The sequence below is a fragment of the Podarcis melisellensis genome (genome assembly GCF_964234715.1).
Source record: "Podarcis melisellensis genome assembly, chromosome: 17".
In the NCBI taxonomy this organism is placed as follows: Eukaryota; Metazoa; Chordata; class Lepidosauria; order Squamata; family Lacertidae; genus Podarcis; species Podarcis melisellensis.
In genome coordinates, this window is record NC_138534.1 from 15,015,169 (window position 1) to 15,038,854 (window position 23,686).

Below are 23,686 nucleotides of genomic sequence, written 5' to 3' on the forward strand. Positions count from 1 at the left end.
TTGCATGAAATATGCATATTGGCACCTGTCTGTCTCGTGAGACAATGGAGGAATGTGCCAAGGTCAAGCTGTTGGAAGGTAGCTGTGCCTGCTGTGGCTGTAGAGACTAATACAGAAGAGACATGTTTTGTTGCAGCTGGGGCAGAGGAAGGTGTCCGGTTGTGCTGCTGCAGATGCACCACGATGCTGCTTCTCTCTGCACTCCTCCCAGTGGTTGCTCCTCCTCTGGTCACTGGTATGGATACATGATTTGACTGCCTGTGTCCAGGCACTGCGGTCTTCTGCAAGGGATTCCCACATGGTAGTGCTGATGTTGCCAGCCTTCATGTCATGTTTGCAGGCATATCCATAATGCTGAGTTAGTCTGCCAATCGACCTGGTGCTAGAAGCCAGCTCCCTGTGGAGTATGTACTTGGGGTTCTTGCCATCTTTCATTCTGTGGACATTGTCACAGTCCGGTTCACGGGAGATAAAAGTCCCTGCTGGGGACATCGGGACCTGGGGCAAGATAGCGGGGTGGGAACAGGAACGGGAGTCCAGAAGCCAGGAGTCAGAAAGCCAAGAGTCCGAGGGCCGGGAGTCAAGAAGCCAATGGTCTGAGGGTCAGGAAGCAAGGAGTCACGAAGTCAAGGGTCCGAGCATCAAGAAGCAAGGAGTCATGAAGTCAAGGGTCCGAGGATCAAGAGGCAAGGAGTCACGAAGTCAAGGGCCCAAGGATCAAGAAGTCAGGGGTCTGAGGGTCAGGAAGCAAGGAGTCAATGAGCCAAACGCAGCAAGGCAGAAACCATGTTGCTGTGGCAAACAGTCGAAGAGAAATGCTGACCTTATATCCCTTCCCGGCTCTTGCCACGAGGTGCTGTGAGTTACCAATCAGCCTCACCTGTGTGGCTGCACCTTGCCTCTTCAGAACAAACTTAGGAAGGCCCCAGTCCTGCAAAGTCCTATCGGTCACAGGGCCTGGCTCCTAGACACACACCTGACAGACATGACCAAGACAGCGTAGATGTCACTGAGACAGAAGTGTGGATGTGCTGTGGATGTTGACTTGGAGAAGCACATCTTTGTTTGGAATTCTGTACCGCCGTGTGATGCCCAAAATCTTCCTGACACAGCGTATGTGTAAGGCGTTGAGGCGTCACTCCTGGTGGGTAGAAGTTGACCATGAAAGCCTGGTAGACCTTCATCTTGGTATTGCTCATTACGTTCTCCCAGACCCTTTTGGAGAGGTGAGCCATTGCTGCAGCTGCCTTGCCAATCCACTTGTCCAGCTCAGCATATGCATATGCTAAACATAAATCAACTACAGCTGATCATGACGTGAACACATGACCGTTGTGCTTGCCGTCTAGAAACTAAAGATTGATGGGTCACCACTCTCCCTTCTTAGGATTTGGCTCAGAAAGCCCTTCTTCAGACTAAGGATGCTTTCAAATAGAGGACTTTCCTCCTTAAAGTATCATCATCATCATCATCATCATTTGTATACAACCCTTCATCCAAAGATCTCAGGGCAGTTCACCGTAGGATATGTGATTACCAGATATACACTTAAAATTGTAAAGTGTGAATGCAACAGACACATGCTTGCAAACACGAAACACTTTTGTAATAAACTTAACTTCTCTTATCTCTAATATCTTAATCTGTGCCCTGTAGACTACAACTCCCATCAGCCCCAGCCAGTATGGTCAATGGTCAGGAGTGATGGGAGTTGCAGCCGAAAGCTCTGGAAAGCACAAGTGTGGGGAAGGGTTAGAGGCAGCACTGGAGGAAATCCAGGGTGGCTTTTTGCACAGGCTCACTGCGGACGGTAAGGTCTATGAGAGTGAAGAACAAGATATGGTGAGGATACACTCAAACGTGTGGTAATAATGGGAGATGCTATTATTAAAGCAGCCATCTTCCTAACAAGTTCACAGTGACAGTCTGAAGCCCATGGTGATGAGGTTATTGTCTCGTTTGTCATTACATTACACATTTTTGTGTTTTCGTACTGTAAAACGCCAAGTGGTTATAAAATGGAAGTTTCAGTTCACAATTCATCTGTCACAGAATCCGAAAACCACCTTAGCAACTCCAGCCTGCCGTAGTTACGAACGTTTTCAAGCAGACTTCCTTGTGCATTCATAATGAATTCCGAACTAAACCAATGAACTATTGTGTCCATTCACTTTAAGAGGAAGACAGGTTTTTTTTGAAGCATCCTCTGACCTCAGACCATTCTCTGGCAGAAAGCACTGCTCTGAACTATGTGCTCCTTTATGCATTTTTAGAAATGATAGGTGAGTCTATGTTCTCCCTTGTTCTCAGAGAAGAGATAAGTAAAGGTGGGGAACTCCTATATGAAATGGCAACAGTGCATTTCCATTCTAAAAATCATTTGCTTGTGTTTCAGACATTTTTCAATAGCTAGTAAAACATTCGAGATGCAGCACAGAACCAAGTAGCATGATAGTGATTTGTCCCTCTTGGAATTTTAGGATTAGATCTTGCAGCTTCCAACACAGATGTATTCAGAAACTGGAAAATACATATAACGAAGAAGCTGTACATTCCTTTCTAATGAGAAAATAAGCTGCTCAAAATGGGACGCAGAAAAGCCCTGGGCTTTCCACTTTCCAGGGTATTTGAGGCTCGAGTTTTAAAAATTATTGCTCACAATTTTAACATAATGAAGCTGGGTTTGTTTTTCCTTGAAAATCCCTGAAGTTTATGGCTGGGAAATTGAACTGCTACACGGAGCAAGGGGAGGACATGAATCTAAGTAGCTTTCAGTTCACTTTCAATATACCATCAAATAGGATTTGCTGTGTTTATATCTACCAGAATAGCATAATTGTTACATGATACTTGATGACAGCAGTGGAAGACGCAGCCACTTCATGAAGACTAAATTGTTAACTGGTTCCTTCTGGCTGCTACTCCTTCGAGGGTGAAGGGCTACTTCTGCATGAATCAAATTTCATCTCCAGAGAGCACAAGAACAATAAAATTAACTTGATCTGTCATGCAACTGTGGAAACAAAATGATTATTTGGAACCTATTTATTCCATTTTAATTTGCTTAACAGAAAACGTTTCCCCCAAAAACATTCTGAATGCCAGTCATTTCGCAAACAATCAGATGGCATTGAATGGATCAAAGAAATGGTTCCTGCTACAGCCACATATTATCAGGTACAATAAATGTAACAAGAGATGCTGCATTTAAGCCCAAGTTCTCTGTGGCAATGCTGTTCAGCAGACCAAGCGCTGGATGTGAATTTAACTCATGGAAACAAGTGGTTGCCATCCAAAGGTCTTTAATTCCTACAAGCTACTGCGCGTTGATATGGTGTAGGAATGCTGCAATGTAGGGCCCACAGTTCTCACAGTGTGTGTTATGGGCCTTCCCAAAGAAGTGTGCGGCAAGCACAACTACCTCCCAGTTCAGAACAAATGTGGACTGGGTTCAGGAATGAGAGGACAAACATTTCTTTTTCAATCAGTGTATGTCAGAAGCAGAACATCTGCTTGACGAGATGGTTGACAGAAGTGACAGCCAATGATGAAGCTCTCTATTTTAACAGGCTATCTTATTTGAAAAGATGCTGCGGTACTGTGTTGACCCAATCCCTCACTTTTCTAACCTAATGCAAAAAAACCAGCAGCTAGACTGGTGACTAGGAGTTGCTGCTGGGACCATATAACACTGGTCCTGAAAGACCTACATTGACTCCCAGGACATTTCCAAGCACCAACACTCTCACAGTCTGGTTCATGGGTGATCAAAGTCCTGGCAGGGAACGTCAGGACCGGGGACAAGATGGCAGGGTGGGAGCAGGAACGAGGGTCCAGAAGCCAGAAGTCAGGAGCCAAGAGTCCGAGGGTCAGAGAGCCGGGAGTCAAGAAGCCAAGGGTCCGAGAGTCAGGAAGCAAGGAGTCACAAAGTCAGGGGTCCGATGATCAAGAAGCAGGGAGTCAAGAAGCTGAGGTTCAAAGATCAGGAAGCAAGAAGCCAAACACAGCAAGGCAGGGAGTGTGTTACTGTGGCAAAGAGCTGAAGGGAAATGCTGACCTTATATCCCTTCCCAGCTCTTGCCACCAGGTGCTGTGAGCTACCAATCGGCCTCAGAACAACCATAGGAAGGCCCCAGACCTGCAAAGTCCTATTGGTCACAGGGCCTGGCTCCTGCATGCACTCCTGACAAACACTTTGAAGCCCTAAACCATGGGTCAGCAAACTAAGGCCCGGGGGCTCGATTCAGCCCAATTGCCTTCTGGATCCAGCCCATGGGCAGTCCGGGAATCGCTGCGTGGCTCAGCAGGTGGCAGTGGGTGCCAAGGAGGTCATGGTGGAGCCTCTTTCCTAAATGGGAATGGAGCTTCCAGCCCTCATAACCTCTGGTGCAAAACTGACTGTGATAGACCCAGGAGGATTCCCTGCTCAGCGCCTGAGGGCCCCAATCCTGCCACTCACCACCTGGCCCACAGACTATAAAGGACTGCTGCTGCTGCTGCTGCTGCTGGGCAGAGATAGCTCCGTTTAGTTTAGTTTTTGCTTTCTGTTTAAATTGCTGTTTTTTTTACCTATGTCATTTTAAACTGTGATATTCATGCTGTATTCTTAGTTTTAGTTTTAGATTTATGTGGAAATTGTTTCCCATTTGGTTGTGTATTTTTTTGATGTGGTTTATTTATTGTTTATGACTTTTGTAATGATGTAAATCTTGTTATGCTGTAAGCCGCCTTGAGCATTGTTTTTTTAACTGTGGAAAGGTGGCATGTTGTTGTTTAGTCGTGTCCGACTATTCGTGACCGCATGGACCAGAGCATTCCAGGGACTCCTGTCTTCCACTGCCTCTCGCAGTTTGGTCAAACTCATGCTGGTAGCTTCGAGAACACTGTCCAACCATCTCGTTCTCCGTCGTCCCCTTCTCCTTGTGCCCTCCATCTTTCCCAACATCAGGGTCTTTTCCAGGGAGTCTTCTCTTCTTGTGAGGTGGCCATAGTATTGGAGCCTCAGCTTCACGATCTGTCCTTCCAGTGAGCACTCAGGGCTGATTTCCTTCAGAATGGAGAGGTTTGAACTTCTTGCAGTCCATGGTGCTCTCAAGAGTCTCCTCCAGCACCATAATTCAAAAGCATCAATTCTTCTGTGATCAGCCTACTTTATGGTCCAGCTGTCACTTACATGGAAAGGTGGCATACAAATAAAAAATGATGATGCTGATTCTCCAGCTACCTAATGGTCCATCTCTAGGCGTGCACTCATTCCATGCCTGCACTCATTCCACTTTGAGTTTTGACCTGGGTTTGGACTACACCTGGGGCTTCTTCTGGATTCAAGAAAGCATGTTGATCTGCTTTCAGAGCTCTGTAAATTAGGGTTGCCATACATCCAGAATTTCCCAGACCCAGACGGAATACCGCAGTCGGAAACAGTGTCTGGGAGGAAATAGCTGAAATGTCCAGGAAAATACAGACACATGGCAATTTTTAAACCCATCTCCCTATTTTTACCTGAGAATGAGGTAGTAAGGGAAAACAATGTTTTGTTCTGATAGGGTATGGGATGTGGGATAACTAAAGGAAGGCATAAATAATTATGAAGCATTATTCACTTCGTGATAAAAATGTTCTTTTTCTATCATGCACAAGTTACTCAGAACCCATGAAATGCAAGCCATTTGTTACAATTCCTGTGTGGAAAAACCCCAGCTTTAGAGGAGCTAAGGAATTTTAGAAACGGGACGTTTCTAATGGGCGCAATTTTCATAAGCAATTAGCAAAAAATGACTGAGTAGACCCAAATGGATTAGACACCATGTACATTAAACAATTCTCATAATATGCATAAATGGTGACCCTCCTTAACTTTTAACCTAAGTGCCAAACTTACTAGCTCCAGGCAATCTTTTCGCTGGTTATTTTTGCCATATGTTTTCTCTCTCTCTCCTTTACCCTGCACCGAGATCCAAGCTAATGTCGTTTGCTAGTAAAAGCTATCAAAACCAGCTGAGTCTCCAGTAGATTCAGTAAAGAAATACATATGCAACAGCCCAACGCTTGGGATCCACATGTCTCTGCTTAGAAAGCAGAAGTCAGGCAATGCAGAGCTAATGACACCTGATGCTTCCTGACTTAATCTTGCTCTTTAAAAATACGCTTCCCTGGCCCAAATGTAAGTGGTCAGCAGGAAATGTAAACAACCAGACTACTGCATTAGTCATATGAAAGACCCCAGCTGTGAATTCTGATACCTTCTAGATCCAAAATGGTATTACATCTGGACTTTATTTTCGATAGTTCCCTCACAGAGCCACTCTTCCATTTCAAACAGAGAAAACAGAAGACCGAGGTCTGATTCTCACATTTCGGCTGCCACGGTCGAGCTGGTGGGACCGTCCACACAGTACCCAAAATGTGCAGAAGGTGCTCATTTCATGGGTTATTGATGGATGGACGGAGTCGCTTTATATGCCACATTTATCCACATTTCCCATTAGCCAGCTGTGTGCCTTATGAAAATCGGCTCTAATCCGCTGAATTGAAAAGCTCGGTTGACCAAAAACCCCTCTTCAGATTTTCCACACATCTGATAAGAACTAATTTAGTGGGGAAGGTTGTGTTTTTGCATGGCACCACTGTGGAACAATGAGAGTAGCTCTTAGGCAGAGGGAAGGATTAATCAGTACACAATAAAATCAAAATGTGAGTTGGGTGAAAGTGTGGATGCAGTTAGTTCAAATTAAGTCTGATTATAATCAGTGAGGCACGTAAGGGACCCCTCACCATTAGGTCCGGTCATGGACGACTCTGGGGTTGCGGTGCTCATCCCGCTTTATTGGCTGAGGGAGCCGGCGTACAGCATGACTAAGCCGCTTCTGGCGAACCAGAGCAGTGCACGGAAACACCGTTTACCTTCCCGCCGGAGCGGTACCTATTTATCTACTTGTACTTGATGTGCTTTTGAACTGCTAGGTTGGCAGGAGCAGGGACCGAACAATGGGAGCTCACTCCATCGTGGGGATTCGAACCGCCAACCTTCTGATTGGCAAGCCCTAGGTTCTGTGGTTTAGACCACAGTGCCACCCAAATCCCAAGGCACGTAAAGTAGTCATGACTTAATACCCATCCATTCTTGGCCTGTGGGTAGGCAAAATTTAAAACAAGCAAAACAAACAAGTTGGGGAAAAAATTGCAGCTCACCTCCTGCACAAGACTCAGAGCACTCTGTGAAGCCTTCGTACTCCCAGTCATGGAGTTCGTCAAAATCCTGCGAGCCGCCATAAAACACATCGGCCTCTTCGGGGCTATATTCGCTGGTCTCCCCATTGCAAGGGCCGCCATAACAAGCTCGTTCAGAGGCTGGTTTGGGCCCTTCACATTCATCAATGGGCAAATCAGCCACAGATTGAGAGAAGGAGAGCAGAACTTGGCACTTCACTAAGCGGACTTGGATTCCAACCCCACAGGTCACGCTGCAGGCAGACCAGGTCTCTGGAATAAACCTACAAGGAAAAGCAAACATAGGAATCATCTCCCTAAGACAGTGGTTTTCAGTCAAGGCACCTTGAATGGTGCATCACAAGGCAGGTGCATCGCAAGGCAGTAGTTCTCCAGACAAGACAAAGTACATAAAATAATACAATACAAATTGAGAAACAGAGACTAGAGGGTGGGGCAAGGCAAGTGGAAGGAGGCCTTGCCAGACGAAGTCTCTCCCCACACCTCAAAGGAGCTGTGGACTCAAAAAGACTGAAAACCTTTGCTCTAAGGCAGGCATAGGCAAGCTCGGCCCTCCAGATGTTTTGGGACTACAACTCCCATCATCCATGGCTAACAGGACCGGTGGTCAGGGATGATGGGAATTGTAGTCCCAAAGCATCTGGAGGGCTGAGTTTGCCTATGCCTGCTCTAAGGAATCTGGACCTCTCTGTCAGAGATGCCAAAACTGTAACTTGAAACCGATATTATTTGAGAAGTTTGAAGGGCTCCTTCCATTCATGGAAGGGACTCAGGTACAATGGAAACTCCTGTTGAAGAAGGCAGGTTTGAGGAGGCTGCATGCAGGGGGAAGGGGAATCAGTGAAAACTGCACCCCCCTTTTTGTGTGAGCATCCTGTGAGTGGATTCAACTTAAGTAAAGAAAGATGGTCCCTTCGCAGTGCGAAGGAAATGGGCCAGATGACTTTAAGGAAAGTCTAGCTTCATAATTTTATAATTCCACAGATTCCTCTTACCAAAAACATGACCACAAATTAATGCAGGGCAAAATGGCTCTACTATTAAAAAAGCATGTTAAGTTCATGCAGCACACCCTGTTAAATGAAATAATGGAGATGTGCGTAAACCACATGCTCGGAGCAACAGCAGAAAAGAGAAATGTATAGCCTGTAAGGAAACTCTTCTAGGGAATGAAAATTGCTGCATAAACTATAATCTACTCATTATTAATCATTTCACTGTGCACAGTAATTCATAACTGAAAAGCAGGAAATAACATCAGGAAGTTATATTTTTTCCTGCTTCCTAAACAGATACTTTGCATTTTGAGTTATGAGCCTAGTAGGGTAGGTTTATGCCATGTAATAACTTGCTTCAAAGGCATAAAGAGAACCTGTGGAGCTGAGAGCAATAAAACATACAAGGTTGCCATTAGAAAGTCAACATTTACTAATAACAACCATATTTCTGAGTTTGGTGATAGTGCTACTTTGCTGTGAAATAAATTCTTAATATATGCTTATGAGTTACTAACTTTTCAGCCGCCCTGCATTTCTTGTTTTCTGTAGTACAAAACTGTAAGAGATATATTCCAAGCTTATTCATCTATTTGGAACCAGTGACACTTAACTAGTCAGTTGCGGTAAATCAAAGCGCTACTTGCACAGCGATAACAAAATTAATATCCTGAGAATTAATATAATCCGGAACGAATTAAGTACAGTGGTACCTCGGGTTAAGTACTTAATTCGTTCCGGAGGTCCATTCTTAACCTGAAACTGTTTTTAACCTGAAGCACCACTTTAGCTAATGGGGCCTCCTGCTGCTGCTGTGCCGCCGGAGCACGATTTCTGTTCTCATCCTGAAGCAAAGTTCTTAACATGAAGCATTATTTATGGGTTAGCAGAGTCTGTAACCTGAAGCGTATGTAACCTGAAGCGTATGTAACCTGAGGTACCACTGTACTTAACCCGAGGTACCACTGTAATTGTTAAGAATGGATTTCTGTTTGATTTTTTATATGCTGATATTATTATTCTATACTATTCTAATGACTGTCAAATGTTACTGTATTTGATGTAGGTTGCTTATTTTAAAGCTATGTTTTATTATCACATTTTTGTATTGCATTAGATTGTTACAAGGTGTACATTCTTTGTTTCTTCAGCTTGTAAACTGCCTTGGGTATTGTAAGATAGAAAGGCGATATACAAATTAAAAGTGATAGTGATGATGATGATATTTTTTGCTGCTGGATACATTTGGGATGACAATCACATTCACGCCCTGCTTGTGAACTTCCTGAGGCATTTGGAAACATATTTGCAAGGCAATTATAATCTTATGTGCAGGAAGCTTTTGAGGAGCGGTGAGTGGGAAGCATTCAAACCCACAGTATGGCTTCTCCTGATGCTTCGGTAGAATAACGCTGGTAGAACAACTCCGGTAGACCTGATCTACACGACTTATGCCCAATTAACTCAAACTATTAGTTATTTATTGCTATGAAATGTGCACTCCCACCCAAACCGTTTTGGCTTTCCCAATAGAAACTTGGAACGGTACCCCGGATTAAAGTGCATGCGATAATTAGCAGAAAGATTAATTGCCACATTCTCAATTCTTTCACATGAAAACTCAAATCATCACATTGTTTGTTTGTTTGTAAGAGCTAGGCTATAAAAGCTAGCATGTAGCCTGGACTGTAGAAACCAACAACAAAAATTCATTAAATCCAGAACTGGATAGCCAGGCAAACACCTTACATCTGTAATCAATAAAATTGTGGCATGATTTGAATCAAAGAATGTTGCCACGAGTTGTCATTGAAGCACATGCATGTGGCTGGGTCATGATGCCTGGGCATGCAATTTCTTCTGCTTCTTCCACAAGCTCCCCAACTGCCTTGTAATCTTGGGTTACTAGCCAGAGGAGTAACTGCCTGATATACCCAGTTTTGTTAACAATGCATGTATCTCCAGACCATGGCTAATGCAAAAATAACCATGCCTAGCAAATAAGTTCACAAATGCTTTTTTTTCAAAAGCAAACAAATAAGCAATGTCCCTAATTAAAATTTAAAATTAAATTCTCAAGTTGCAAAATAAAATGCCAAATCACGCCCCTGTTTGATGTGAAGCTCTGTGCAATCGTTTGACAAACTCTTCTTCCTTCAGGCAGGAAGGTCTTGAGTTCTTTTAACTTATAAAAACGAACATGCTTCAAATTCAACATATGCGGTTAAGGAATATTGCTCCTGAGATAAAGATCGCCTCGTTTATAAAAACAACAATGTAACGGGGCCCTACTATTTTAAACAGATATTAGCAGCGAGAATGTCCACATTTTGTTTTGGCATGGAACAATCACATTCATTTATCGTTAAAATCCTCTAGAGCGAAGTGGGGTGGTTTGTAGTCAAAGCTTTGAGAGAGCAGTGGCAAGAGAAAAGGAGAAAGACAAAGGGAAGAAATCGAACAAGTTGATCCAATGCCCTGGCAGCTGAGAGGGAATTCTCCCAACTGTTCCAAAACGCAATGGACTGCAACCATAGGAAATACACCTCCAAAGAGATATTTTGGCCGACAGAAAGCAGTGCAAAAACTAAAGGGAAAAAAGTATTTGTAGATAATATCAAGAGCAATTTATACATAACTAACATCCTCGCTGACAGCCTCAGATCCTCCAGGGCACCTCTAACAACCAATTTTCATCTCTTCTTTCATCTAAATATGGAATGTTCAAACGGTTTCAGAGACATCATCTCCTTGTAACCATTTCCAGAGAGGCAGCCTTTGCACAGCAAAAAGTCATGGGGCATCTTTGAAGACCAACAAGTTTACTATGGGATAAGGTTTTGTCGATTGCAGTATACATCTTATACTTCATTAGATGCGTGGAGTGTTATCCCGAGTTGCTATAATGCTTGTAACAGCCCTGCAAAAGAAGTCGGAACCATATTTTTTATTTTTTTAAAGTTATCTTATTCATTACATCCATATCACGCCGTTCCTCCAAGGAAGTCAAGGTGGTCTTTATAGCTCTCCTCCCCACTGTAACCTCACCACAACTAGAGACAGGCCTGAGGCGTGTAATTGGTTTGTTTCTGTTTTATTATGTATTCCGTGTTTTCATTTTGTATTTCTGTGTTGTGAACTGATCTTCGGATGAAGGGCAGTATACTAATTTTAACAAACAAACATATACAGTGGTGCCCCGCAAGACGAATGCCTCGCAAAACGAAAAACGCGCAAGATGAAAGGGTTTTTCGGTTTTTGCGTCGCTTCGCTAGACGATTTTCCCTATGGGCTTGCTTTGCAAGACGAAACGTCTTGCGAGTTCTTGCGAGTTTGTTTCCTTTTTCTTAAAGCCGCTAAGCCGCTAAGCTGTTAATAGCCGCTAAGCCACTAAGCCACTAAGCCGCTAATAGCCGTGCTTCGCAAGACGAAAAAACCACAAGACGAAGAGACTCGCGGAATGGATTAATTTCGTCTTGCGAGACACCACTGTAAATACATGGTTTTGCTATGTTGCTACTTACTGGAGCAATTCCGTGTAGAATGAACACGCAGATCAAGTACATTAAGATGCAGGTAAAAGTTCTGAAAACACATCACCTGTCTAGTTCCTTAAGCCCTTTTGGTAGGAAATCTCACCTCTAAAAGACTGGCTCTAAGCAAGCGCGGCTTAACATTTAGGAATTATTATTGGGCGATTGCATACTACTGGCCTTTCTGCAGCTAAGTTGTTCCCTGTGGGTTCTATTCAAATAGATGCATGTCAGGAATTTCCTTTTGTTTCTTATTGAATCAGCCCCATCACTTAGCCGGTGCCATCTGGCATCCAGATATTACAGTTTGCCCACCCCCCTTTTGCTTTATTTTATTTTATTTTTACAGCTCACACCAGGTTATTTATGGCAAAATGTTAAAAGCTGGATATCGTGTTAACATACAAAAGTGTTTTCAAGAGTTGCAAATCTTTTAGAAAAAAACTCCCAACTCGGCAAACTCTCCAACGAAACAAGTCAGATGAAAACTAATAGCCGCGATGACTGTGTAGTGGACTGTGTTCAGGTTGTGTAGTGGGCTATGAAATCAGGCCTCCACGAAGAAGGGAAGGATGAGACTAGCCAAGTTCTGAATTGTCTCTTTCACATACTAAACTTTCCCAACCATCAATGTGATAAAGTGGCGAGGAACAGGACATAAGAAGTTTATGACTATGTTTTACTCACTGGTGGATTTATTATTTTCAGCTACTTTTATAATTTACATCTACATTTCCTACACTTGCTTTTGAAGGTAGCATTCCAAGGAACACAGTTCCTACCTAGAGGGCCGTATATAATGCCATCAATGGAGTCTCTCTTTCCTGTGTGTTTATTATATGGCTATGGTCACTGGAGGATTAAAAGGACCTAGCTGAGGTTTAAGCGAACACACTTTCCAATCTAGAATCGTAAGGCGTTGCCTCAGGCAACTCGCAACACTGCAAAATATATTATCGCTCCCATTTTACAGCTGAAGAAACAGTTCTGCTGTCAACAGCCCTGTTGAATAGAATGGTGCCTTTACACCTCTTCTTAAATTATTGGATTCCTTTCAAAAAACATCACAGAGTTCAGATATTAATGCATAGGAATGACTGCTCCCCGCTTAAAACGGGGGGTGCCCTTTGCGTGGACGCGCGCAGCCCCTAGATCTGGAGCGGCTCCATCAGCATAGGCTTGGCTTTGCCTTCCGTCAGGTGGGATACCTCGAGGTCTCCGCCTACCTCAGTCAGTTGTCCAATCCCACCAGGGGAAGCGTTGCCAAGGAGACCAGGCCAGGTAGGGGAGGGATTACCTGCCTAGGTTGTGAAAAGAGCAGGATAGTGCACACCCCGGAAATGATCCTGAAGAAGGTACAGGGTTATAAAGATTAGGACTAGCTGCCTGAGAAACAGTTTCTATTCAAATGCGATTTTGGTTTTAAACGCAGTGTAAGATAGTCTCTATGGGAGTATATTGTATTTAATTACGGGGTATCAAAGTTTTTAGGGGGCTAACCAGGCTGGGATAGCTGGCTTCTTGCTTTCTGAATGTCTGATGTAGATTTTCAGTTATGTTGTTCTGTATGGGACAATGACAATAAAAATTATCGTATCGTATCATATTGTATCGTACTCTAATTAAAAATGAAAACAGGGTGTCACAGTATGGAGCTTTCATACTGGTTTAGATAGCGCTTTTAGCAACTGCAGTTGCATGCAACGTTTTGCCTGCTTCTATCGATGGAACTATGCATGAGTCCATCAGGCCCAGTTAAGATTATAAACTGATGAGTGGGAGCTGCAACATAATGTTGCAGTGCATTTCCATTTGTGGGATGGTTCAAGTTCAGAGCTCCATTCAGCTCAGAACAGTGCACTGTCCAGACTGCTCAAGAGATGGGATTGAAGGAAGGGTGAGGGAAAACAAGGACGCCTCATTTTCCTTGCCCTCCCCCTGATATAATGCTAGAGCTCTTAGACACAGACTCACAGAATTGTAGAATTGGATGGGACCCCAAAGGTCATCTATTTCAACCCCCTGCAATGCAGGAATCTCAGCTAAAGCATCCATGACAGATGGCCATCCAACCTCTGCTTAAAAACCTCCAAGGAAAAAGAGTCGACCGCCTTCCAAGGGAGACCGTTCCACTGTTGTATGTCTCTTTCTATCAGAAAGTTCTTCCTGGTGTTTAGTCGGAATCTCCTTCCTTGTAACTTGAAGCCATTGGTTCAAATCCTGCCCTCCAGAGCAGGAGAAAACAAGCTTCCGCCATCTTCCATTTGACAGCCCTTTAGATATTTGCAGATGGCTAGCATCCCTCCTCTCACTCTCCTCTTTTCCAGGCTAAGGATACTCAGTGTGGTGGGCCCGGGGGTAACCCATGAAACGCAGTCCTAGTTCGGTCCAGAATCCGAAGGTTCCACTAGGAGTCAGTCCAACAGGTCCAAGGCAGGACATGAGGCAGGATACCAGGCAAGGACAGGTACATGATCTCAGGCAGGCATACAGGTCTGGCATACAGCAACGTTGCTCCTGCAACCTGGGGCAGGGTCTGACAGCCTTTTATCTTTGTGAGAGTAGTGGCCGGTCCTGATCCCCCAGTGACTCACCTCCCTGTTTCGCCCAAAGGCAAGCACTCCTCCTGTGAGTACTCAGGTCTCTCCTTCTCTCAGACCTTAGTCTCTGCAACTCAGGAGACGTCGGTAGGTTACTAGACCCAGGGGCTGCCTCAGTCTCCCCTGACTCAACTGGTAGTGGAGCAGCTGTAAGTGATGGCCCAGCTGGAGGTAACAAGGTAATCCCTTCATCTGGAGCCAGGGCAGGCTCAGGCGCCTGACTCGGCCCAGCTGGTGTTTGTTGCAGGGGAATCTGTGCGGACAGGGACTCTTCAGGATCAGGCCCCAGACTTGGTTCAGATGATGCCTGAGGCAAAGGATCCAGTGCAGACTGAGACTCCTCTGGTTCCGAGTCCAAGCCCGAGTCCCAGGCCATCAGACTCAGCTCCTTCAACCGTTCCTCATCAGGCTTGGTTTCCAGACCCTTGATCATCTTGGTCACCCTCCTCTGCACACGTTCCAGCTTGTCAACATCCTTGAATTGTGGTGCACAATCTATTCAATGTACCGGCATTAACAGAGCAATCTTATATGTTTACTCAGAAGCAAGTGTCACTGTTTTCACTAGTAACTGCACATATGATTGCAGCCAAAGGGTCTAAGAAATGTTGTTAGGAGGCATTCTTTAATCTTCACTTAAAGTTAGAGGATTAAGATCCTTGCAGTACACAACCCTATAGAGAAAATTTAATACGAGTCATCTGTCTCATTTCTAATAGTAATTGGCAATAGAGTCAACCCTCAATTTAGCTGTTCTCCATAGAGATCATATTACTGATCATTCTCATAAGATTTTGTTGCCTTTGGAAGGTTAGCAGACGGTAGGTTTGTGTTTCGGCTTGTCAAAAAGGGCTGTTTTCACAACTGCAGGGTGGGTCATAGGTGCAGTGAATTTAGCCCTCTGAAATTTGTTTTATGCTAGAGGAGGATATCCTATCTTGTTCAGGCAGATGGAAAGCGACTAGTTTATCTCAGCTAGATGAATAAAGTGGGCTGAGTGGCAGTTTCTTATTCTCCTCTTTCTTGTATTTGTGGGACTGGAGAGAGGAAGAAGTGTTGCCAGCCAGCCTTCAAGAGCAAGGTTTCTTTTGATTGCTGGCGACTGGCATTTCCCATTCCTGCCACCTAAACAAGACCTTCTACATTACTCCTATGCAGTGGCATAGCGTGGGTTGTCTGCCCAGAGCTGCGTGGAGGGGATTTGTGGAATGGAGGGAAACAGGGGGAATACGCATGCACATTCAGCTGCGTAACGGTGTCCACATCACCCAGGAGATTGCGGTTGAAGATAGGAAAAGAGGAGTTGTTCTGTTGCCTGGAGAGGTCACTTCCTGCTTCGCATGGAGAAGCTATGTTCAAGGAAGTTTCCGATACAGTGGTACCTCTACTTACGTGCACCTCTGGTTATGTATCCTTCGGGATACACACACAGCAAACCTGGAAGTATTTTTCCAGGTTTTGATGCACACACATGCGTAGAAGTGCTCTTCCACGCCATACGCATGCGCAGAAGCACTCCACCATGATGCACATGCACAGAACAGACACCTCCGGTTGCGGAAACCTCGGGATCCGACCAGAGTTCCAGAATGGATCCTGTCCATAACTGGAGATTGTTGTTGTTTAGTCGTTTAGTCGTGTCCGACTCTTTGTGACCCCATGGACCAGAGCACACCAGGCACTCCTGTCTTCCACTGCCTCCCGCAGTTTGGTCAAACTCATGTTAGTAGCTTTGAGAACACTGTCCAACCATCTCATCCTCTGTCGTCCCCTTCTCCTTGAGCCCTCCATCTTTCCCAACATCAGGGTCTTTTCCAGGGAGTCTTCTCTTCTCATGAGGTGGCCAAAGCCTTGGAGCCTCAGCTTCAGGATTTGTCCTTCCAGTGAGCACTCAGGGCTGATTTCCTTCAGAATGGATAGGTTTGATCTTCTTGCAGTCCATGAGACTCTCAAGAGTCTCCTCCAGCACCATAATTCAAAAGCATCATTTATTCGGCGATCAGCCTTCTTTATGGTGCAGCTCTCACTTCCATACATCACTACTGGGAAAACCATAGCTTTAACCATACGGACCTTTGTTGGCAAGGTGATGTCTCTACTTTTTAGGATGCTATCTAGGTTTGTCATTGTTTTTCTCCCAAGAACCAGGCGTCTTTTAATTTCGTGGCTGCTATCACCATCTGCAGTGATCATGGAGCCCAAGAAAGTAAAATCTCTCACTGCCTCCATTTCTTCCCCTTCTATTTTATTGTGCTTTTAATACTTTGATGGGAGTTGCCCAGAGTGGCATATAAATTAATACTAATACTAATACTAGTAATAATAATATTTCAATAGAGCCCAGCAATGAAAGTGCACAGCTGTACTGAGGCAGCACCAGGTGTTGAAATTTTCTGCCCCTAACAATTTTGCACCTGGGGCAACTGCCCCTGTGGCCCCCCCACTGTACACCAATGCTCCTTACAACCACACAAGGACAGCGGAAGGAAATAGAAAACCACTGCTGCTACATGCCACACTATATAACCTACCTAGGATAAATACACAACTGGAACCATTTTGAATATTTTTGACCCCACCCTCAAAATTGACGAAATGCTCCCCTCAGTTCACCCCCTTCAGTGGGGTAGTGATTGTGAAGAAAGCATTTCGCCACAGACCAAAGAAAGAATGAAAGATAACAAATATCTCGTTTTCTATCAAAGAAACCTTAATCCACCCAAACATTGTAATGCTATTTTACAGAGCTGTTTCTCCATTTTACAGCTGGGGAAACAACTCTGTAAAGCAAACAGATCTGCTGAATAAAAAGGTGCTGATAAATACAAATAAAATCTCTGCTTAAGTTCTTGGGATTCCTTTCATTCCCCCCCACCCCCATTCAAGGCTGTATATAATTCCTTCAATCATGGTCTTTGCCGTTTGTCCAAAATACTTTATAATTATATTCCATATTTTCTGTTGTACCTTATCCCAGAATCCTTACAAAAATCCATTTGAACCACTATTCAGAAATCTGTTGTGCTGTCGTTTTTATAAGAATGCAATAACTATTCAACACCAAGCATTGGGGGAGGTTTTTCTTCCCCTCGCGAAGCAACGCCAACATTGATTCTCAACATTCAGATCCAGACTTTTGTCAATAAGTCCGTGATCATGACTTCTTCTGGAGTTGTGGCTTCTTCTAGCTTATTTTTTTAGTGCTCTGCAGCAGAAATATGGGCTATGATTCAAATCATCCCTTTCCAGTGTAAGCAACGTGATCCTTGTTTGACACACATGCACCCCGACACTGCCCAGTTCCCATTATACAACTGAAGGGTAATTATGGTTTGTTAAATACGTATTTAGAAAAGTGGTTTACTAGTAGACAGAAAACTGCAGAAATCCAAAAACTGGGCTTCCAAATTAAAATAAATAAAAACAGATTCAAACATGTATCTGGCACTTGGCTATACATGAACAAAAGGCACATATGAAATATATAATAGCTCTGAAGTATAACTTCATCATAACACGTAACAGCTGACAAATATATATTTACATATGATACATATAAATATAAACATAACTATGATCTTGAGTATAATATTGTACATTTCCTCACTGTTTCCCCATGGCTTCAATTAAAATTTGCGCGATTTCAGGTCAGCCATGCCAGCATGGCAGCTTTACTATCTCAAAGACAAATTTTATGAGATGAAAATATTGCTCTAACATCAATCAAAACCAAAAATTGTCTCCAGGAAGGTTAGATATGTTTCAGCTAAATGTGTTTTGGAATGTGAAAGGTTCAGAGTCTAAAAAACAACTGAAGCAGCTTGCACAAATCCTGCTGCCTTTCTGACACCATGAGGAAGACGTTAATTTTTCCCCCAATCCCAGGGCTGGTTCAAGACATTTGGCCGCCTGAGGCAAAGGAGAAGATGGCACTCCATCCTAATTCAATGTTCAGAACCCAACTGGGCTGATGTCTGAATTTTACTTCAATGTTGATGATAGGAGTAGAATCCTGTGCCACATCTGGGACAGCTGTCCAGATTAGGGGCCACAGGAGGGAGAAGTGGCAACAGAGTCAGTTGCCTTACTCTGCCTAATATTAGGGCCGGCCGTGTCCCTTTCACAGTAGCAGCAGTTTTCAGAAAAGGTGATAGTGGCTGAAAGAGTAGCATCGAGGAAAATGCTTAGGTGGTCCTTCTCCCCTGTGGCTGCTTTTAAACAAAGAAAAAGTATGTTGTTGTTTAGTCGTGTCCGACTCTGCGTGACGCCATTTAGCTCCTGTCATCCACTGCCTCCTGCAGTTTGGTCAAACATATGCTGGTAGCTTCGAGAACACTGTCCAACCATCTCGTCCTCTGTCGTCCCCTTCTCCTTGTACCCTCAATCTTTCCCAACATCAGGGTCTTTTCCAGGGAGTCTTCTCTTCTCATGAGGTGGCCAAAGTATTGGAGCCTCAGCTTCAGGATCTGTCCTTCCAGTGAGCACTCAGGGCTGATTTCCTTCAGAATGGATAGGTTTGATCTTCTTGCAGTCCATGGGACTCTCAAGAGTCACCTCCAGACCATAATTCAAAAGCATCAATTCTTCAGTGATCAGCCTTCTTTATGGTCCAGCTCTCACTTCCATACATCACTACTGGGAAAACCATAGCTTTAACTACTATATGGACCTTTGTTGGCAAGGTGATGTCTCTGCTTTTTAAGATGCTGTCTAGGTTTTCCATCACTTTTCTCCCAAGAAGCAGGTGTCTTTTAATTTTGTGACTGCTGTCACCATCTGCAGTGATCATGGAGCCCAAGAAAGTGAAATCTCTCACTGCCTCCATTTCTTCCCCTTCTATTTGCCAGGAGGTGATGGGCCCAGTGGCCATGATCTTCGTTTTTTTGATGTTGAGCTTCAGACCATATTTTGCACTCTCCTCTTTCACCCTCATTAATAGGTTCTTTAATTCCTCTTCAATTTCTGCCATCAAGGTTGTGTCATGTGCATATCTGAGGTTCTTCCGGCAATCTTAATTCCAGTTTAGGATTCATCCAGCCCAGCCTTTCGCATGAAAAAATATACTTCACATCTAATTTGGCATTTATCAGCATCCCGTGAAAAACCACTTCCCATTTCAATACAGTAGGAATAGAAGGGGACCTTATGAGAAAGTCTTACAGGGCTTGTTCTTTAATCTCCACCCCACCCTGGGTAAATTGTAATATTTTAGCTTGGCGAATCAATAACATTCTTTAGTTTTTAATGCTTGATTACCGTACTTTTCCATGAGGGCTGTTTTTTTAAATACAAAAATAATGTTAAAAATCGGGGTTCGTCTTATACACAGATAGTGCAGAGAGGAGACGGGCGATTTGTTTTGGCTGTGAACAACAGCTTGTCACTGGTGACTGGGTGGGTGATTGGTGGCTGCGACAATTTGAATTGTTTTGAATTGGCTTCTTCTGTGACAATTGGGCGGGTGATTACTGGTGTTTGTGAGTCGGGTGAGTGATTTTCAGCATCCCCCCCCCAAAAAGCTCAACAACTCTGGGCCATTTTCCCCCATTTTCTGAAAACATAGTCCCCCAAAATAGGGGGCGTCTTATACACGGGGCGTGTTATACACGGAAAAATATGTTATGTAAAATGTCATATTTCAAGGTGGGAACCTCTAAATCAGTGGTTCTCAACATGTGGGTCTCCAGATGTTGTTGGACTACAACTCCCATCATCCCTGAGCTCTGGCTTTGCTAGCTAGGGGTGATGGGAGTTGTAGTCCAACAACATCTGCGGACCCACAGGTTGAGAAAGGCTGCTCTAAATGTTTAAGTGAGAGACATTTTCTGAAATGAAAATTTACTTGGTAAAAGGACCCCATGAACCTTGGGAGTGCAGGGTGTGTGGAAATCTCAGATCCGATGGCCAGAGTTCACAAGATGAATTGCTGTAAACATGGCATTTCTGTGATGAATGTGATATCTAGGCTGGCTCTGAGCTAGCACAGGCTGGAAGCGGCAAGTTTTGATGTTTGTGTGTGCTTTCAAACTCATGCGAAGCCTGAACTGTACAGTTATGCGAGAGGTTTTGCACTGCTTCCGCAACGGAGAGTTTGAGTCAGCTCTTATTCACCAGTTTACACGAACCAAAATAAATAAACTCAATCAGCATGCACAAAACCACTTCGGCTATGAGTGAAAATCAGCACAACTTGATTAAAAACCTCAGCTGCTACAAGCTTAGAGGGTCATAAAAATAAGCCCTCTGTGAATCAACTTACTCGGTTGTTAGAGCTACATCATGTTAATTGTGGTTTAACTCCTTGCAAGAAGACACAAATCAGCCAGGAAGACTTTCAAGTTAAGGGCAGGATTATGGGGTATGGAAAATATCCTAACTTCAATGGGGTTTAACTCCATTCCGGAATGTAACAAAATGCACCACACATAGTCTTAAAGTAAAATACAGTTTCAAAGCACTGATCACTCCTGACCTCATCCCAGTTTCAGAAAGCCATACTCACGTTGGTTCTTCTGATACTATTGCTCCTTCTTCCAATTCCTGGGCTTGCTTGTACCATGGCAATTTAGCTTCAACAGGAAGTTTTTCTGCGGGAATAATTACAGGTAAATAGGAAATATGCCGCTGTAATATCATGCACATTTTTTTTTGTAAACCAATCCACCAATTTTCTGTGTGTGCTGCATTGATTTCATACTAGCAAGACACTAGTCACTATGACCACAGTGTTTGTGAAGAGCACATTCTGTCTCTGGGGACAGGGTGCAGTAAGCCTCATTTGCAAACAATGCAAAACTGCAGCTCCTATCATTCTCAGACAGCATGGTCAATAGGGATGTGACAGGAGGTGAACAACATCTGGAGAGTCACAGGATAGCCACCCTGGTTTAGTGTGTCACCCAAATCCTAAACTCTGGTTAATCTGAACTATGGTTAAGATGCAGCTGATCTAAAATGCAAGCTGAAGTTTCCAAACTCCTTCTTGCAGACGTATTGGAGGAGACCAATGGGCTGGAGCCTGAAGCTCAGTTTCATTACACTAAACATTGGTTTAGTATTACGTCTGCAATAGCTCTCTCTCTCTCTCTGCTCTGCACATTTCTGCCAGAGGGATGTGTGAACTTCATGACGCAGAAGTCATGGATCTCCCCCTGTGGGAGACATGAGGTTTTGTTTTCACTTGTAAGCAGTGGCAGGAAGTGAAAATACATAGGTGCACACATTTTCCCTTGCTCCTTTTAATGTGCCTTATAGCCCCAAGTTCATGTTAACAGATCTGAAGATTCCTGCATTGCTTAGTCAAAGATGTGTGTGTAGTTATACCCATTGCATCCTCACTGAATACACACACACACACACAAAACTCCACACTGATGGATTATTATGACATTCAAGAAAATCCAGATGTGATGAGTGATAGTTGAAGAAACAGGCAAATGCAAAAATAGTTCAGTGATGCCCTTTCCAGTTTGAGCTTATCAGTTCATCAACTATGTGAATTTGAAGAATGAGCTGAATACTTTCACTGTCATTTTTGATACAAAACAGCGCTGCTCCGTATCCCGACCTCTCCCTTCCCCTCCAAAATCAGTACCAAAAATATACATTAGAAGTATCTAATAAAATACTCACTTTAGGAGCCAAAATATACTCCCTTGGGAACATAAATCTGGATTTGGCTAGAGTAAACTGGAGCAAACCAGACTTGCAATGGCCCTTCAAGGCTAGACCTGAGGACCTGAGCCCATGACAAATGGGTGACTTCACCCTGAAGGAACAGAAAACCATCCCCAGGGACCTACTGATCTCTGCGGAGATTGCTGGATGCTACAGCTTGCTCCCAAGCTTTCTGACTACAGCAGGCTGATGGAAATATGTGATCCGCCTACATGACCATTTCCTCCCTGAAATTCATGACCCAGAAACAACCCTCCATGGGCCCTTTTTCCTTTCAAAACCACTTGAACCACAGTTTACAGTTCTCATATTCAAACTAGCTAGAAAACACCCGCTGTAGATAGTTGCTACTTATGAGCAACGTTGCTCTGATTAGAGTCTCCAATTCTGGCAATTCGACACATGCAGTTGTTTCTGAGTAAGCCCAATCTGTTTTGTGTTTAATCCTAGAATTAAGAGCCCTGGGTCCATATGGAACACGGCTTTTCTGAACCTCCCACCAATAGCTCATTGCACTTCCCCAAAAAAACCTACTCTTGAAGGTTGAGAGAACTTCAAAAGTGGAATTTAACATATGCAGGGAATGCAATCTGGAGTGAACTCTATTAACCCTCCCCTTTCTGCTTGTGTATGGACTGGGCGGGTGAAGCTTTAGATGCTGCAAGACACAAAATTTAGATGAAATCTTTTGATGATGGATCTACTATAGGGACGTATACCCAGCCTAAGCATTCAATAAGGGCATTCCCTGCTGTTTAGGGCTCCAGGTTTTCTTCCAGGCACAGAAGACTGCCGCAGAGCAGAACAGGAAATTAATACATACATACATACATACATACATACATACATACATACTTTTATTCCATGCTTCCTCCCCACAGTTCAAATCATGCTCAAGGTGACTTACAACATGAAAATATGCATAGCTACAACATGGCAAAGTAGTAATAAACTGTAAATAAAACGTTTAAAAATGCACAATCAGGCTGAACGACTTTCACACAACAAGCTTTAAAATAAAGATGCAAAAAACCCAACAGCAACAACACCCCCCCCCAAACTCCCCAATAGATTGTGCATTCAACATTTTTCATACAGTCTTTCACATTGATTGAACTATCCATTGCAATTCTGGCAACACACAGTGACTATAACCTGTAATCCTATTTCACATCTCCTGTGATGAATTTTCCTGGAGTAGATTTATGGGCATGAGGACAAGAGGAAGAGGATAATGAAGTTATTATGCCCAGATTCCTCCCCGTTACTTGCCAAATTTCTACTCAGATATATTTAGTGGTACCACTTGATGTTATATATGTGGAAATGCAGCTCTTAGCTTAATCTGTATTTTACCATGTTCATTAACTCTAATATGTAAAGAGATATTTCTGTTTATACACCGTATACTTATTTTTATGGTAATGGAAAGTCAGGCCTTACTGCTTTTCTTTCACCCTTTTAAAAAACTGTACAGCCTTGTAAAACAAAAACAAAAAACCCCCACAGATGGTGCTTTCCTGTACAGATGCCTGCGTGATGCCTGTAAAATATGGTGTGTATATGCCTTGGTGGGTAAGAGGGAAAGAGACATATTAAGTCACATTCTATTTACAAATCCTCAAGGCCAGCCCAAGGCATTCTGCTGTCC

At 43.6% G+C, this 23,686-nt stretch overlaps 1 protein-coding gene across 3 annotated transcripts in view; it reads right to left on the minus strand.

The window, feature by feature from the left end:
* The window catches only part of ADAMTSL1 (ADAMTS like 1), a 465,616-nt gene that overhangs the window by 93,751 nt on the left and 348,179 nt on the right, over window positions 1-23,686 (minus strand). For all 3 annotated transcript variants that reach the window (XM_081893676.1, XM_081893674.1, XM_081893675.1), the window contains 2 exons: window positions 20,861-20,945; window positions 7,192-7,493 (listed from right to left, as the gene is read on the minus strand). In XM_081893676.1, the coding sequence (XP_081749802.1) occupies window positions 7,192-7,493; window positions 20,861-20,945 (387 nt within the window). The remainder of the gene's footprint in view (window positions 1-7,191; window positions 7,494-20,860; window positions 20,946-23,686) is intronic.